General features: G+C 50.3%; 1 protein-coding gene across 2 annotated transcripts in view; it reads left to right on the top strand.

The window, feature by feature from the left end:
* TRIM36 (tripartite motif containing 36) overlaps positions 1-18,789 on the top strand; it is a 1,273,623-nt gene that overhangs the window by 928,705 nt on the left and 326,129 nt on the right. For both annotated transcript variants that reach the window (XM_069625519.1, XM_069625520.1), the window contains exon 7: positions 11,568-11,689. In XM_069625519.1, the coding sequence (XP_069481620.1) occupies positions 11,568-11,689 (122 nt within the window). The remainder of the gene's footprint in view (positions 1-11,567; positions 11,690-18,789) is intronic.

The raw sequence follows: 18,789 nt of genomic DNA on the forward strand, positions 1-18,789 counted from the left end.
GCTCTGCCTTTTTCTCTCCCTTAACCTAACTATTGGAGTGCCATCTAGGTTACACGCTCACATCTGTTTTAACAAATCGTGGTGTTTTACTCTGACTTGTCTAATAGTTATCAAGGGAGGTGTGTATACTTTACCTGACTGTGTTTTAACTTGCTTTTGATTTACAGTGCTAGTATATTACCTAAAGTGTGTTTTAAATAAATAATTATATACTTTTTATACACAGCTCTGGTCAGTGTTTGTTTGCTCTACTGTGTTTTTAGCCCTATTGTGTATACTCTATACACTGCCCTACTCTTCTTGAGAGAGGTCTGACTGCTCAGCCACAGCTACCAGGTAAATATGGGCGGTGCAGACTGCTACCAATTGGTTTTGCTGCTTACTCCTGTAGTATTAATCTTTTTGCAGTGTTCCCCAAGGGAACTGCACAGGATTCTGCCTGACAGGCCTTGTATTCCGAGCCTGTCATTTCCCTGGCTATTCCCGAGGACACAAACATGTAATCCAATCTGGTGTACAAGTTATGGGGGGCCGAATAGTGCAAGTACTGCCTGTCGCCCGGGTGCAGCAACCTCCAAATGTCATCTAGATCAAAATCCCGCAGTAGGGCCGTTAGTGACTTCGCCGCAGAGGTTGATCTCTCGAATTTCTTAACGGACCTGTCCATCTTGGGATCTATTGTACAGTTAGTCGCCTCCCCAGATGGTAGCGCTGCTCATTAGGGGGCTAATTTTGTCATATAGGGCCCTGTAATAGGCCGCTGTGTCCTGATTGGGAGCATATGTGTTCAGGATGTTGACCTCCCTATTCTCCAACATCCCCCGCACCACTAGCATTCTCCCATCCGGGTCTGGCGTGGATTGGAGCAGCTGGAAAGGTACATGAGGTGCTACCCACGTGACCACCCCCCTTGCATATGCCGAGTATGTAGCTCCTGAGGTCGTGCCCCTCCACTTTCTTTTGACCACCTCTAATTTGTCCCTAGTAATATGGGTCTCCTGTAGTAATGCTATATCGACTTTCAGCCTTCTCAGATACATCATTACTTTGTTCCTTTTCAGGTAGCTGTTGAGACCTCTTCCCTTCCAAGTTACAATCCGGAGGCTATCCATAGCTGTGTGTGCATCCTCCAGACTTTCGAAAAACAAAGCTTTGGTTTTATGGAATACTTTCAGTTTAGCTGGGTACATCAACATGTATCGCAACTCCGCGGCTCGTAATTTCCTTTTCACCATCCCATAGTTCAGCCTCCGCCTCTGCACTTGAAGTGCATAGTCAGGATATGCCGAGATGGTCGCGGAGGCCCTTTGTATGGTGCCCCCTTCCTGAAATATTCCAGTATCTTCTCCCTGTCCTGCTAGTTCAGAATCTTGGCGATGATCGGCCTCGGGGGGTGGGGGAGGGGGCTGCGGGGGTGCACGGAGGGGGCTTCCTCGTAAGCACTCTGTGTGCGCGCTCCACCGCGAAGCCATGCGTGAAGATCTCAGCCCCTATCTCCTGAAGCAACATATTCTCAACATAGACTGTCGGGTTAGGGCCCTCTTCACCCTCCGGAAGGCGCACTATGCACACATTGTTCCTTCGAGCACGCCCTTCGGCCTCCTCTGCTCTATTCTCCAGGTTGGTCACCTGCTGCCTCAGGATATGGATCTCCGAGGCGTGCGAGGTCCGGGCAGTCGTGTTTATGGTCACTTCTTTCTCTAGTTCATCTGTGCGTTCCGCCATTTTCCGCACCTCCAACCTGAGCAAGTTGACCTCCTCCTGCACTGCGCCGATTTTGAGCTCCAGCGCTGCCTTAAGCTCGGCAGTGGCTGCCTCTAGCTTACTTTCCCATGTTGCCTTAAGGTCTGCAATTGCCTCCAGGATCTGCCGGTCGACACATGTAGGAGTGATGTCTGCTGGTAGATTCTTGTCTTTAGGGCTCGCCCCCTCGCCTGTTGCGGGGTCTTAGTGAAATCTTCCATTGTAGGCTGCTTTGTCTTGAATTTGAGCAGTTTGGACGCCGTCCTGCCGTCTGGCATTCCCGTGGTCACAAGCGAGGCCTACTGGCCCATTATCGCGGTGTCGCAGATCGAGTAGGCCCGCAATCTCGCCCCGTACCCTGCCTCCCTCCAGTCCCGGTTGGATGCCGCCACCTTATGTGCAACCGCTCTCGGGGCCCCTCGGAAGTATCCTATGTCGACTTCTTCAGGTCCACAGGGCGCTTGTGCGCCGCCAGTTCTATGGAGCGCACATGCACTCCCGTTTCCGATGACCGCCTGTATAAGTAGCAGGGGCGTTCACTCCTCCGGGTTCCCCAGCAGCGCAGCTTGGGCTCTTCACGATTATCCTCTAAGCCGCCATCTCGGCCGACCAGGGACGCTGTCGCTCAAGATGCCCAGCGAGGCCTCCTCCACAGTCCTTCCGTTCCTTTGTTCAGAGAGCCCGTACGGCCGCCATCTTTGATTCCGGGTGCTGTCCTCCACCACCAGCACAATTTTCCGCGGTACCCGCACTAATACTTGATGAAATTTGAGCGGAGTGCCGTCATTCGAAGCAGCTAGCTTTCCCACCGACTCTGGTCTGTCTTTGGTAGCGAATGTTCAGGATTACGGTGCCAATGCACCCAAGGATCATTCCGGATCGACAGGAGACGGTCTGAAGCGCGTCTTACGCCATGGCCGCCTAGCCACGCCCCCCTCCACAGATATATCTTATTTTTGTCCCCAATACACTAAATAGAAAAGCATTGTACACTCTGACTCTCAGCTAGATTATAACACTGGCTCTTTATGGCTGTTTATTAACCCAAAACAAAAAAATACATAAGGGAATAAAATGCAATAAAAATTAGATTAGATAAAATACGTCACGGTTGGCAAAGCTGTAAGCCACTTCATCTCGCCAAGAACTTCACTCGACAGCTTCCAGACCAGGTTGGCAGAGAGTATCTTCACAATGGGACCGACTGGAAAAGATGCAGCCACTTTTTCTCCAGCCCTGAAGCCTTTTTCTCTGACAGCCTAATCCGGTGCTCTCCAGTTTAAACATTTAAATGCGTAATGGCATTTTCCACAAAGTTAACCTATTGCTGGCATTCACGGGCATTCGGCCGAAATGTTGTATGGAACACTGCAAGGGTTAAACACATTCTTTTTCTCATGGGAGAGCTCAAGAGCTTGCTTTCGGCTCCTGCAAGGTTATCAGTCAGTAATTGAAAACAGTCCTGGAACCTGGCAAAGTAGCAAGGAAAAAAGAAGACGTTTTTCTAGTGATTCAAAGAATGCAGACCGTGTTCAGAGCTCACATTAAAATTAAGCCTTCATTGAGGTGCGAGGAAAATGTCAAAATAGCAGTCAAAGATGTAAAAAAAAAATTTAAAGCATTACTATGACCATCAGTCAGGGTTCCGCTCCAAGTGCAGTATTGAGACAGCCACCATCCAGATGGTGGATGATGCCCTCCAAATCCCGAATCAGGGTGACTCTTGCTTTTGCGTCATCCTGGCCTTTCAGCTACAGTCGACGCTATTTACCACTGCATCTTTCTCTCCCTTTTCACAGACAGGATGGGAAACACTGGCACTGTCTTGAATTGGTTTACCTCCTACATATGGGACGGACACCAGGTTGTTCAGATGAAAATGTTGTTGTGTTCTAACTAACTCCTATTCTGACTGGTCTTCCAGCCGCTCTCCGGGCTCACCTATCTACCTGGACCTTGGTCTGGTGACCACAAACCAGGTGACTCAGGGAGCCCAATCCCAGGGGGATAGCTCAGCGGCACTGTGTTCACCTTGGAAGCAAGACGACGCAAAGCAACACAAGTTCGATCCCCGGGTCCGCGCTTAGAAACCTCTGGGTATTTAAGCGCAACTAAGACAACAACAAAAAAAATTACCCGCGGGATGTGTTGCAAAAATGCTAATAAAAAAAAGTGCCTAGCCAAATGATTTACAGGAAAATTACATTTCCTATAATGCTTTTCAGGAACTGAAACAAAACCCGGACCGGATCTAGGTAGCAGAATTATGGGCTGGGGAGAGGGTCAACCTGGCAAAATACCCGGTCATGGCGCTTAAGCCAGGAGAGACAACAGAAAACCTGTCTCAAAACCCAAACATCAGAATTGTACAGGCAAACCGCCCCCAGAGGGACTAAATCTCACAATGCCCTTATCTCCCAACCAGAAAACCTGTAATGGATCACAGAAAGAAAATTGTCCCTTCAAGGACAGGGAAGCCATTGTAAAAACCCTTTAATGACAGGAATAACCTGGGGGCAATCTAAACACCGCAAAAGCCCCCTAACACACTTGCCTTCCCAACAGCAGCGCAGCAGGATATCCTCCACACAAACAGCATATTCAGCTTCTCCTTGCACACAGAGTTTCGAAATGGACTCCAGGGCTCTTCTAGGTTTAACCCAGCCTCTCCAGCTTCATTCTGACAGTTGAAAAGGGAGAGAGTCCAGCCATTCCAAACCTTCACACCCTTTAGGCTCACAACTGCATACCATCAGCCCTTCCACAAAGTTTAGTGTGGTGGTTCACAGGATCAGGTGGCTCCTGTTTGGAGAAGGCTGGAGAGGGACGCTGACTGGAGAGGAGAGGTGCTGAAAAGTCTCTTGAGATTGGAGACTGCAAGGCTCTAAGAACGTTTGCTGCACATTTTTGCACTTTGTTTTCCATCAAAATCGGGGGGAGACGCCCACACCTAGACTTACTATCCCTACCTCCCACCCCTGTATATACCTTATCCCCACTTACCATATGCATTTTGCATTTTATTAAGATATTTTAAAAAAAAAAAGAGACGAAGATCTAGCAAGGCCAAGTCAGGCTATATGCAGGTGTAACAGGTAGGAGGAGGTTCCAGCGGGGGTCAGGGCGCTTTGTGTCGGTTCAGAGAGCATGTGGGAAAGAACAGAGATTTATGCTATTAGGGATTGGTCCTTCTGCCTCTTTCCTGACAGGCCCCAGCTCCATCTGTAAGAGAACCCAGAGAGTCCTACAGAAAAACAAGTTACTTACCAACTGGTAACGTTCTTTTCGACTGGATGTTCCTCCATCGAATTCCACATCTTTGACATGTAATGTCCACACCTGTGCTGCTTTGGAAAAAATTTCGGCAGAGGTCGTCCTGCCGTGATGGCTTCAGGTCAATGTCAATCGAAGGTCTCCGTCGAGGGCGACGTCACTGGATGTTATAAATAGGACTCACTGCGCCCATAGCCTCAGTTTGTTTTTTCCTCCATAACGTGTGATATGCTCTTAAACAATGCCAGCTTGACTGCACATAGCCTTGAGGGGAACGCAAGCTGCAATAGCATAGGAAATTCTCCAGAGGGGCAGGCCGGGAGGGCGATGTGGAATACATTGGAGGAACATCCAGTCGAAAGAACGTTATTAGTTGGTAAGTAACTTGCTTTTCGAATGTATTGTGTCCTCCAACGTATTCCACATCTTTGACAGACTCCCAAAGCAGTACCAGAGAAAGGAGAGGGGAGAGGAATTTAGAATACGCAATCAAATGGCAGAATAAATTACTGCTTTACCAAAGGCCATATCCTGACCATGGAGCGTATCCAGGGAGTAATGTTTGACAAAGGTGTGGATAGAAGCCCATGTCGCTGCGTCACAAATATTCCTAATAGGCACTCCCTGCTGCAGGGCTGTGGAAATAGCGACGCCCCTAGTAGAGTGAGCACCAACCCCTCAGGAGGGTCCTTGCCCGCCAATCTGTAACATTCAGTAATGGTGAGGATAATCCACCTGGACAAGGTCTGTTTGGTAACAGCCTGGCCCAATCGGTGTCCAGCGTAGCCCACAAAGAGTTTATCATCCATTCTGACCCTGGACATCCTAGAACTATAAAAGCTCAAAGCTCTCCTAGGGTCCAACCTATGGAGTCGCTCCTCTTCTTTACCAGGATGAGGAGGAGGAGGATAGGAAGCAGGAAGTACCACTTTCTGGCTTAAATGAAACTCTGACACTACCTTAGGTAGAAAGGATGGACATACCCTCAGAACAACCCTATCCTTGTGGAACACATTAAAGAGTGGCTTAGATGAAAGTGCCAGCAATTCACTCACTCTGCGAGCAGATGTAACTGCAACCAAGAAAACTGTCTTGAAAGACAACAGTCTCAAAGGACAAGAGTGCAGAGGTTCAAACGGAGCACCCATCAGAAATTTCAAGACCAAATTCAGATCCCAAACTGTCACCTGAAACGGGGACGGCGGGAACACATTCGTGACCCCTTTTAAAAATTGGGAAATCAAAGGAATCTTAAAATAAGAACATTCTTCAGACGAACGCTTGAAGATAGATAGCGCCGCCAGGTAACCCTTAATGGTACCCACTTGAAGATCCCTGTGGGCCAAAGAAAGCAAGAAAGAAAGAACCATCGGAATGGAACACTGAATGGGATTGACATTGTGTCCTCCGCACCAGTCGCAAAACGTACGCCAACGGTACAGGGATTTGGTTGCTGGCCGCCTTGCCGAAAGCAACACCTCCATCACGTCATCCGGGAGGTCCCAATCCTTATATCTCAACCTTTCAGAAACCAAGCTTAAAGATTGAGAGTCTTGACCTATGGATGGAGAACCCGACCGCCCTCGCACAATAGGAGTTCCTCTCGGTAGGGAAGACAGCGTGGAGGGCAGATGGACATTTCTAGAAGGTCCGGATACCACGTTCTCCTGGCCCAATCCAGAGAAATGAGGATCATGTGGGATCCGAACCTCTGCAACCTCCTTAGCACTTGAGGAATGACGGGGACCAGAGGGAACACGTACAGAAGTGGGAATGACCAATCCACGACAAATGCATCCCCCAAGGCTCCTCTCGAAGGACATTCCCTTGAGCAAAATCTCACACTTCCGGTTGACACTGGTCGTGAACAGATCCACTTGTGGGGTTCCCCCAAGGGCAGAGATCTCCAGAATGACTTTCAGAACCAACTCCCACTCGTGGGAGATCGTGCTCTGCCTGCTCAGCGCGTCCGCCGCCGCATTCTCCTCTCCGGCCAGATGTACTGCCGAGAGTGAAATTCCTTGCTGTATTGCCCAGAACCAGAGCTGCATTGCCTCTGCACAACGGGAGAGACCCTACCCCCCCTTTTTTGTTGAGGTAATGCATGGCCACTGTGTTGTCTGTCTTGATCGGGACACTCTTGCCCCGCACAGATGGCAGAAAAGCCTTCAGCGCCAGCCTGATGGCCCCCGGCTCCAACAGGTTGATGTGGAGTTTGGATTCCGACGGAGACAAACGACCGCTGGCGGTCAGATCGTCGGCATGAGCCCCCCATCCTGTAAGGGAGGCGCCCGTTACCACTGTCACCTCGGGCCATGGTTGCCAAAACGGCGCCCCCTTCATCAGATTCCCTTCGCTGGCCCACCACACAAGATCCCGCGAGACCGAGAGTGGAACCTGAACAGGATCCGATATCTTTCCTGAGAAGTGGGATCACTTGAGAACCCATTGCAGGGATCTCATCCTCAGACTGGCTTCTAGAACCAGAAAAATGCAGGATGCTATGAGGCCGAGCAACCTTAAGAATTCGAAAGCCGGAAGACTCTGGGCATGTTGAAATTTGTCCACCATCTGTACAAGGTGATGAGCCCTCAACTTGGGAGGTGCGCACTTTCCCAAGGACGTGTCCAACACAGCCCCAATGTACTGGAGCTGTTGGGAAGGTGTCAGATGTGACTTCTTGAAATTGAGGGAGAAGCCCAGTTTGTGGAGGGAGCGGCAGGTGAGGCTGAGATGATCCATGGTTTGTTTGGGAGAACGCTCTCAGATCAGCCAGTCGTCCAGGTAGGGGTAGACGTGAATCTCCCCCTCGCCTGAGATACGCTGCCACCACCACCATTAGCTTGGTGAAGACACTCGGGGCAGAAGTCAATACGAATGGCAGGACCCGAAACTGAAAGTGCGATCTACCAGCTGCAAACCGCAGGTACTTCCTGTGCTTTGGATGAATTGGCACATGAAAATAAGCATCCTGTAGGTCCAAAAACACCAACCAATCTTGAAGTCGAAGGGTCTGAAGGACCTGAGAAAGAGTGACTATCTTGAACTTGTCCTTCCTGAGGAACTTAAAGTCCAAGATGGGTCTCAGTCCCCCGTCTTTGGAATCAAAAAATATGGGGAATACCATCCCTTGTTCCTCTCCGCTACAGACACTAGTTCTATAGTGCCTTTCTCCAGCAGGGTCAAGATTTCCTGTGCAAGGAGCGGATCCGGAAGCTTCAAAGAGAGACTCCCCGGTGGATTGTCGTGAGGCCACTTTAGGAAGGGAAGGTGGTAGCCGTGGGCTATTGTATCCAGAACCCACGCATCCGTACTAATAGCTCGTCCTTCTTCGAGATGCTGAGACAGTCTGCCCTCAACCGGCGAACAATGGAACATGGACTCATAGCTGTTTTGGAGCAGCTGCTGCACCACCTGAAGGCAAAGAGGCAGCTCCTTGAGCTGCTTTGGCACCTCTATTTCCCCGACACTTTTACATTGACCCCTTTGATTGGCGCTCCTCTCGTCCTACCAAAAGAGGAGTAGTAATGAAAGGAACCCCCCCTCCACTTTTGTCCCCTAGGACAAAAAGGCCAGGGTTGACGCACAGCTGTGCTCAAAGATTTAGCAGCAGCTTTGGAGGTCTGCAACCTCTCAAGGCTCTCGTCAGCCTTGCTGCCAAACAAATGAGAGCCATCAAAGGGCACGTACATCCGGAGCAAAACCTGACTTCTGCAACCACGCAAACCTGCGTATAACGGTGCTCGCAGCCATGGATCGGCTAACCCTGTCGGCCGTGTCCAACCCAGACTGAAGGGATTCACACATGGCATCCTTGCCATCCTGCAGGAGCGCAAGGAACCAATCCCTTTCTTCCCCCTCGGGAATATGCTCAGCACTAGAGAGACACAATTCCACAGAGTGAAAATATTGCCAAGGCACAAGTGGAGTTGGCTTACTTCAGCGACCTACTCCCTGCAGAAAACACCTTGCGTGCCCAATCATCGAAGCGCTTGTCGTCCTTATCGGGAGGGATGGAAGAGTATGCCGCCTGCCTCGAGGTGGCCGCAGCCGCCTGAACCACCAAACTCTCAGGAGAAAGACTGGAGCCACATCCGGCTCCACAGGATCAAACTCCAAATCTGACCTCTCCTCATCCTCATAGATATCGTCTAGAGAATGAAAGAACTCCTGCCTAGGGACAGGAGTGGGCCTGGAGTCCACAACAGGCCACACTGTCTTGGATGTAGCCTTCCTTGGAGGATCCACAGTAGCAGGGACCTCCATCGGCAAAATCCATCCAAAAGGCCCCGGGGACGTTGAGGGCGCCGACGGCTTTGGCGCCGACTGCTCCGAGGGCTGGAGTGAAGGCAAAGCACCTACCGCTGTATTCGATGGACACGCCCCCGACCTCGAGACCTTACCAGATTTCAGCAGTTTTGATGAGGATGAGGACTGAGACCTGGACCTACCACGTCTCTGGCGATCAACCGGAGCCTTGTCTAAACAGGACCTCGCCGGTTCCCGATGTTCATTGCGCTGAGGACACGGCCCGAAGGCGCACGAGCCTCGGACCAAGATCGTTCCATGCCAGCTTCTTACGAAGGCGCGGATGTAACTGTGAACGAAAAATTGACAGCATCTGCTCCCAGAATGCCCCCCATTCCTTAGGAGTCGAGGATTTAGTGGGACAAGCCACTTTCCTCGCAGCGCCATCATCCGAGGAGGACGGGGAAGGCGACTGGTGACGCCGCTTCCGGGAGTGCCGAGACAAGGGTGACGAGTGGCGATACCCATTCTGGGATCGAGATCCCCCGGACTCCTTCCGACGAGGAGTCGCCCCTCGAATCGTCGGTGGACATCCCCGCAGCTTTTTGGGACTTACTGGGCTTAGAAACCCGACCTGCCTTTAACTTCCCCTTACTCTCCCGCAAGGCCTTAGCAGTCAACGACTGGCACTTCGAGCAGTCGTCAGTGTCATGACTCTCGCCCAGACACCACAAACAAATGCGGTGCAGGTCTGTAATCGACATCTTATACTTACTGTCCCGGCAAGTCTTAAAGCCAGATCGCAGAGTCGGAGGGGTAGATGAAGATGACCTATTCACGAAGAATACACAAGGCGCGCCGAGTTCTCGAAGCAAATACGTTCGCGGAAAAAACTGAACTAAGGCTACGGGCGGCGCTGTGCATCCTATTTATAACATCGGGTGACGTCGCCCTCAACGGAGGCCTTCGAGGGACATTGACCCAACGCCATCGACGCAAGACGCCCTATGCCGAAAACTTTTCCGAAGCAGCACAGCTGTGGACATTACATGTCAAAGATGTGGAATACATTGGAGGACACAATCTATTCAAATATGAATGACTGGCTTAGTCTTTGCATACAGGACCCCAGAGACGCCTGCACCTAGGCTCAAAGGACCCGAAAGGGAGCTTGGTACATCCTGGAGCAGATATTAATATGGAGGAGTGAGGTTACTTCTCTGGCACTTCAGAACCGTGAAAGTTGAGACTTGAGTGCCTCACCATTTAACCTAAGCATGACATCCTGAGTGAAAAACATTTGGAGGCCATCCTATATTTTGTTATTTCTTTGGGAAGATCCTGTTCACATTTAAGTTGGCCCACGCCTGTACACAGTCCCTAATACATTTTTTTTAACTTTTAGCATCTGGTCTTGGCTTACTTCTTGGTCCCAAATGTCCAATCTGTGACGCAACTGGTAAACATTTTTTTAAAAGGTATTGCACACTTTTATTTACAATTTTTACCACCACCTCTGGGGTGGAGTGATGCATGTTTTCAAGGTGAAATTGCTTTGGGCAGTATTTATTTTTCCGTTCTGCAATATGGTGGTCACTAAAACGGGTGGTATTTTCAAAATACTGTCCGTTTAAACATTACCATTATACATGGCCCACTGTTTTTTTTACTCTTGCATATGTAGAAGAAGGGTGGAGAATTGGGTACCTCCTGTTATTACAGCCTCTTTCTCTAGAAGATCTGGGATCTGCATGCATTACCGTGGTATAGATTGAGAGAATACCAACTGTAGATATAGGAAATGGAGCATAGTCATGTATGTGCTCGAAGTTCCCATAGTTTATTTTTTTCCTTTGCAAAATGCTGCGCTCCATGCCCACTGCAGGATGCAGAAAAGCAGGCCATCTGTCTAATGGGCGTAAGTGGTGTACAACTAGGAATCACGATGTATGAAGTACCTTGTACTTTTTTAATACTGTAAAGTCTTTTTCTACCTTCCAGAAGAGAATTCCGATTATGTGAATCAGTGGCAAATCTTTTTGCATCATATGCAGCATGTTGTTAACTGAGAGAAAATGCCCATGGCTTGTTTCCTCATCTGTAGTAGGATCATCTGTTTGCATGTTGCAGATGCTTAGAAGTCATTGAATGCAAGTGACTGTTACATCCATTCCTGGGTTTGTTTTCTATGTGACTTAATTCAACATGCTTTACCACACTTAATGTTGGAGGGTGATGGACGAATCGGCAGTGTTTTTATCATGCATGTTATGGTACACATTATTTCCATTATTTTCTCCCAGAATTCAGAAGGCTACAGAATCACTGAAATCCTTCCGGCCTGCAGTACATTCTTCTTTCGAAGAGTTTAAACTTGATGTAGCGAAGGAAAAAGAGCTTCTTAACAATATTTCTTTCTCCAAAGGTAAGTTCTAAATACTGATATCACATAACTACTTGATCAGTGTTGATTTAGGAATCTTTCTTTGTATGACTGTTCTACCTTGTCCCCCTTGTGTGAATGCGGATTCCTAAGCTTTCAACCCTGAAAACCTGTGGACATAGGGACCTTTGCTCTCTTCATAATTTGTACATCTTGAGGCTTCATATTAAACCCCCATACTGACTGAGTTTGATTCCCTACGTGCGACGGACCATTAGACAGCAGCATTTAGCAAGTCCATTCCACACTTCTCCTTTTTCAGTTAAATTGCTCATCATTGTGCATTTTCGTTTAATCCGGATTTTCTACTTAGTTTGGCTCATCTGCGCACCATTTGTCCTACAAGAAGCTCACAAAGAGCAAAAAAGAAAGGTTGCATTGTGGACCACTTTACTGTCATGCCTACCTAGAAATGTACTCTTTGTATAGTTTGTTCTATGGAAGTTTTTTTTTTTTAAGTCCTCGCCCCTTATTTAGTGCTGGATTGTTGGCCCATAACAGTACCAGATTAATGCTTTACATAAAATGTTTAAATTTAGATATGTACTTTGGAGCTTTGTGTATGAATTTCAGAGGCTAATCATGCTTGTTCTTTCCCTAGGCAGTGGCACTTCTAAGGTAGTGTTGTCCATGTTTATAAATTATTTAAGTTTTGTGATTTATTTCAACACAAGTGATTGGCCGTGAAAAGGACCTAGTAGAGGGGGGGCGTGGCCTGCGCACGAACGATGTGGATGTGAGCCCGCCGAGCTCCTGCAGGTGCCAGAAAAATCCTGTAATAATATCCTGATTCCAGTGGACTACGACCCACTTAAACTACGTGGGTGAAGTATTAAGACGAAGGGTCCTGCCCGACCAAAGACAGGCTTTCCAGTCGGCCAGACAACCGAGAAATTAAACGAAACGCCGAGAGTGGGAGGCCCGGTGGCTAGATGCCCAAAATGGCCGCCACAACCTGAAGGTGGTGCTTTCCCGGCACATCTAAATCGCCACAGCGGTCTGGACGGCGGAGTCCAGAGGAGGCACTGGAGACCGCCCCAAACGGCCTCCTCTGAAGCACGACAGCAAAAACGAGAGGTGACCGCTGCCGAACCAATACCCACCCACCCAGCCGAGACCCGCCGGGACTCTGAAAACGTCCCTGAAGCGGACTCTCGCCTGCAACACAGTGAGTCGTGTGGGACGCAGAGGCAAAAGGGAAGAGATCCGATCCCCCGCCCGGAGCAGATACGTGTGCCTCATCTGAGCACACGCAGCAAACGGCTAGAACTGCACGCCAACCCCCGCAACCCCCCGAGGGGGGGCCGCAGCTCCTACAAACATCCTGTGATCACACCGAGGCGGGCCGAGACCCTGCGGTGCCCGCGGTGGTGGCCACCCTTCCAGCGGAGACTGCAACGGTACGCCGCCTCTCCAGCGCTGAGTCGGCGGCAGGGAAAAACCACACGGCACCCTCGACTGCAAGAAGAAGACGGACCGAGATCCCGGGGTGGCCACAACAAGGTACCATCTCTCGGCTGCAGCCGAGCACCGCCTGCCCACCAGCGACCCGGCCCGCGGGGCTTGCACGAAGAAGATCTGGTACCGGCGGGTCAAAGGGAAGTAAGTCTTCCCCCCCCCCCCCCTCCTCTCCCGAACGGTCCTCCGGGTTGGGCCCTGTGGCGGTGTCTGGGGTGCCTGGGGGAGAAGTGGGAGCAGAGTCACCGGAGCTCGAGAGGGTCTTAACCTTAACAACCTCCCCTTTTTATTTCCTCTCGAAGGGGAGTGCGGAGGGGCCTCATATACAACAACCACCCACCCCCCCCTTCCCTCCAGGGAGGGAAAGTACGACTGATCCTGACTGGTGTCCGGTCCAGATCCGGCTGATTCGATACTACAGACACGCCGGAATTGGCCTACGAACACCCCATACCGGCCCAATCATAAAACACAAGCCTCATAACCAGCATAAAGATGGGCAAGGACAGACAAAAGAAGATCTCCACTCAGAGTAGTATGGACCAATTTGCGGTTGCTACCGCCCCAGCCGAAAAACCAACATGACCAAACTCCCCTATGGGAGAAGATCCCCTTTCATTGCGAGATGTGATGGCGGCCATTGCCAGCTCCCGCTCCTCAATGGAGATCAAAATGGATAGTATAGCGGCAGATGTCTCCTTTTTGCGCCACGACCTACAGAAGTTGACTTCTAGAACGGGGGAAGCAGAACATCGTATCTACGAGGCAGAGGACAACATCACAGGGATTAATAGGCAGTTATCCCAGGTCTTAAACTGCCTCAAAACACTAAGAATCGAGGGTGGAAGAGGAGAAGGGAGGTCTCGCCGCAACAATGTGCGTATCCTCGGACTGCCAGAGGGAGAAGAGGGACAATGTATGGAACTATTCCTGGAACAACTTACGAACCCCATTCTTTCTCAAAATGTTTCTCGGTGGAGAGAGCCCACAGGATGCCCTCATGCAAAAGGACTCCAGGTGCACCGCCTCGAACAATAATCGCCCGATTGCTTAATTACCGTGACAGAGACGCTCTCTTGCAGATGTCGCGCTCACGAGGGACAATCAGATATAACGGCTCGAGAATTGGAATATTCCCTGAATACACCCGGGAAGTGCAGCGGGCATGACAATCATTTTAACCGCTTAAGAAACAACTAGCACATATGAATATAAAGTATGGCCTGCTCTTCCCGGCACAACTTAAGATTTATGACAAAGGAACCACGGTGCACTTCTCTGACCCACAGGAGGCGTGGAAATGGGCTGAGACCCATATTGAGGGAGATTGGACTGTGAGACCAAAGAGACAGACAAGAAGACCCTGAACCGGATCAAGACGGCCCTCCCCGAGGAGAGATCAGGAGCCCGTGGCACAAGACGCCCCGGAACAAGCAGCGAAGCAAAATGGACGCTGAACAGACCACTAACCTCTGCCAAGAAAGAAAGGAATATGTCCTATCGGAATGGGGTGATGCACTGGTCTTGGACGGCCGATCCTACCAACTGAAGTAGTCCACCAGGAATGACTCAAATAGCTGGCGCAGGAGAAGGGACATCGGGAAGGCCCCCCCCCGTAAAACCCCCGGTAGAGGCCCCCACTCCTGGGCTTCAATCAAAGGTTTGAATTTTGAGCTGACACCCTAAGTTTTGGGTATCAGCGATGTTGGGGCGACAGGTACTTCAAGTTGGGGTGGAGTATGGGGAAGGAAGGGAACGTTTACAGAGTTCTTTGTTCCAAGACTATCGCAGATTCACAAAACGACTTCTCCACCGCCCTTTACAAAGCCCAATCAGTACCACTCCGCACAGAAATCTCACTCCCACGACACACGATGAAAGAACACAGCTCCCCCTTCAGGGCCATAACATCCTGGGAATTCTTAACACGCGCTGTAAATGACATCTAAACAAATCCAAGCAAATCCCGCACCACACTCCAGATCTCTTAAGCTGCTCACATGGAATGTAAATGGGATGGGATCTGGGATCAAAAGACGCCTCATTATGCAATTCCTGAATAGCAACTCCCCCGACATGGCTCTAATAACCGAGACACACCTAACGGGTTCAAAATGTGCCTTCTTCCAGAGAACTATCGAACCGCATTCCACGCAGGGTACACTATGGGGTCTAGGGGTACTCTCATCCTGCTACACAAACGCACCAGGTTCAGTCTGCAGACTGTAGAACAGGACCCCAGGGGTCAGTACATGCTCATCCTGGGAACGCTCTGGGGTGAAAAACTGGCCATAGCCTCGATCTACTCCCCACCCGGGCTGGGACAGGAACTCCTACATGACCTTACTGCTCTTATTGGGAACACCGACCTGACACGTACATCCTGGGGGGGGGGACTTCAATGACGTAATGTGTAACAGCACAGACCGCACCCATCTTAGGAACATAAATCCAGATGCCCCCACGAAATTGGCTAACTTCACATCGACTTTAGGCCTTCGGGATGTGTGGCGGGCACTACACCCCGGAACCAGACAATACTCGTTTCACTCGGGAGCCCATAGCTCCATGTCCAGGTTAGACTACTTCCTCCTCCCGAACACCGATCTATACAGGGTAATATCCGCAGACTTACTTCCTCGGGGCATCTCGGATCACTCACCACTCACAATGGAACTAAGTATGCAGGGTGCCCTCCCCCCTAGAAAATGGAGATTGAATAATTATTACCTGGGGTTTCCTGAATTGATTGATCGCCTAAGCAAGGCGTCCAATGAATACTTTGAAACCAACGAGGGCACGGTAGATAGCCCTGTGACAATGTGGGAGGCCTACAAAACGGTACTAAGGGGAGAGGTGATCTCTTGGACGACAAACAAAAGGAAAGAGCGGCTTCAAAAGATAGTAGAAGCCGAAGGGGAAGTGGTTATATGTGAGAACACACACATACTCGATCCCACTCCCGAAACCCACAGGTCCCTTTGGTGCGCCCAGGAGCTCCTCCGAAATAGGTTGATTGATAACGCTAAACAGGCCCACTGGCATTCTAGAACAAGAGTGTACGAACTCGGAGACCAGGCAGGCAAAATGCTGGCCTGGCTTGAGAAAAGGGATGAGGGACAACGACATGTCCGAGAAATAATCACCCCACAGGCCAGAAGGTGCCAATTGGACGTTGAAATAGCGGAAGCTTTTGCCGAGTTCTATGCAAACCAATACCAGGGTCCAACTCCCACTCGACACATCCCTCTTAGATAACAGAAGCCGAGATTGTACAACTACAATCAGGGAAAACACCTGGACCTAACGGATTCCAGATAAAGACCTGGAAGAGACAAAATAGCACCTCCCCTTCACAGAATGCTTCTTCGCGTCTATGAGCAGGAGGCCCTTCCAACAGACCTCTGCAAGGGAACCATAGTAGTCCTCCCTAAATCAGATAAACCTCCCGAACAATGTGCCTCCTATAGACCCATATCCCTGATAAATAGCGAAGCAAAAGTTCTTGCCAAACTCCTAGCTAATAGATTACAACTGGTTGCGTCTACCCTGGTCCACCCGGACCAATGTGGCTTTATGCCACACAAGTCGACTCGAATGAACTTGCGACGTCTCCATCTGGCACTAGAATGAGCCCCTATCATAAACGGACCGCTGGCCTTGCTAGCAATTGACTTCGAGAAGGCGTTCCATTCGATACGATGGGACAGCCTTTGGGAAGTCATGCGATGCATGGGCTTTGGGGAGACCTTTATGGGGTGGGTGCGATTGTTGTACACCAACATCCAGGCAGAGGTGCGGGTGAATGGGTGGTCAACCCGATCCTTCCCCCTTGGTAGGGGCACCCGACAGGGTTGCCCACTGTCTCCACTTCTCTACGCCCTTGCCATAGAACCGCTCGCTCTGTGGCTTCACCAGAATGCAGACTGGACGGGGTTCAAATGGCCGGAGGGATACGAAGACCGGGCATCCCTATACGCAGACGATCTCCTGATCTACCTGGGGGACCCGATGCGATCCTGCCCCAAAGTGACGCAGATGCTCGTCCGTTTTGGCGAGTTTAGTGGACTACGAATCAACTGGGGGAAATCCGTCCTCTTCCCGGTTAAAGGTGGAACTCGGGCCTTCCCGCGGGACTGCCTGTATCGAGTGGAACAACAATGCTTCACAAACCTGTGAATCCGGATATCTGTGGATTTGACGGAGTACATTAAATACAACCTCCGCCCGGTTAAGGACCGGTTTCTTAATGATGTTCAGCATTGGAAACTCCTCCCCCTGACACTTATGGGCAGGGCCGCGCTCTTCAAGATGATAGCCCTCCCAAGATTTCTTTACATCCTGCAAAACGCCCCGCTAAAAATCCCAAACACAGAATTCAACCAGGTAGAGACCCTCCTTAGAGAACTCATATGGGGTGGGAACCAACCACGCATAGCACTAACCACGCTCCAGAGGTCGATATGGGAGGGAGGGATTGGGGTGCCCCGCCTTCAAACCTACTACTGGGCTTCACAACTTGCAGTGGTCAATGACCTACTCCACGGGGACCGAGAACTACCCCATATACGGGCCGAGATGGCCACCATCCATAATGTAGACCCACCTAACCTCCTATATCAATCCCCCCCCCCAAGGACCCCTCCACACACGACCACAACACACATCATGGCTGTTTGGAAACAGGCGCACAACCTTGTAGGGCGGAAGAATAAGGTTACGCCGCGCAACCCCTATGGCATAATAACAACCTGGTCGAAATAAAGAAATTTGAGCCATGGCCCAAATGGGTAAGGGCGGGAATACTTAAGGTGGGGGACATTCTTGCAAGCGGGAAACTGGCCACATTTGACAAGCTACGTCTGCAATTTCAAATCCCAAGCACAGAGCAATACCATCACATGCGCTTGACTCGTGCTCTCCGGACCCACATACCTGCAGACACTACTGTACCGGAATACACTCCTATAGAACGTAACATGCTGCCCGCATACATCCCTACCAAATGCACCTCCATCCTATACAACGCAATATCATCCTTTGCAACTCCCGAATTTAACAATCTGAAAGCGAAATGGGAGGTAGACGTGGGAGAAATAGACCCAGAGGACCGGATACAGGTGCTCATGCACCCCCGGGAGATCGCCATCTCGTCCAGGCTTCGCCTGGTACAGCTGAAAATACTCCACCGAGTATACTATCCCAGAACACGCCTGTATGTCTGGAAATGGATCCCAAATCCGAACTGTCTCGGATGTAACGAGGAAGTGGGTACTTTCATACATATCCTATGGACATGCCCCTGGATACAATCCTTCTGGACCACATGCTGTAATGAACTCACCAAGGTCCTGGGACGCACCATACCACTGAACCCGGGGGCCCTACTCCTGGGCGTACCCATTGAAATAGACATTAATAAATGGGTGAAACTGCTTCTACACACAGCAATGGGGTTGATCAAATGTAATATAGCGCAGAAATAGGGAGCCCCAGACCCTCCGACCCTGGACCAGTGGATGACCGATATGGACACATGTGCCATGATAGAGCACAGGATCTACACCGCAAGGGGCTGCCCCAACAAAGCTTTGCAGATATGGGAAAAGTGGGAAGAGGGTGTG

The sequence above is a fragment of the Ambystoma mexicanum genome, chromosome 6p (assembly GCF_040938575.1).
Source record: "Ambystoma mexicanum isolate Mex_15411 chromosome 6p, UKY_AmexF1_1, whole genome shotgun sequence".
In the NCBI taxonomy this organism is placed as follows: domain Eukaryota; kingdom Metazoa; phylum Chordata; class Amphibia; order Caudata; family Ambystomatidae; genus Ambystoma; species Ambystoma mexicanum.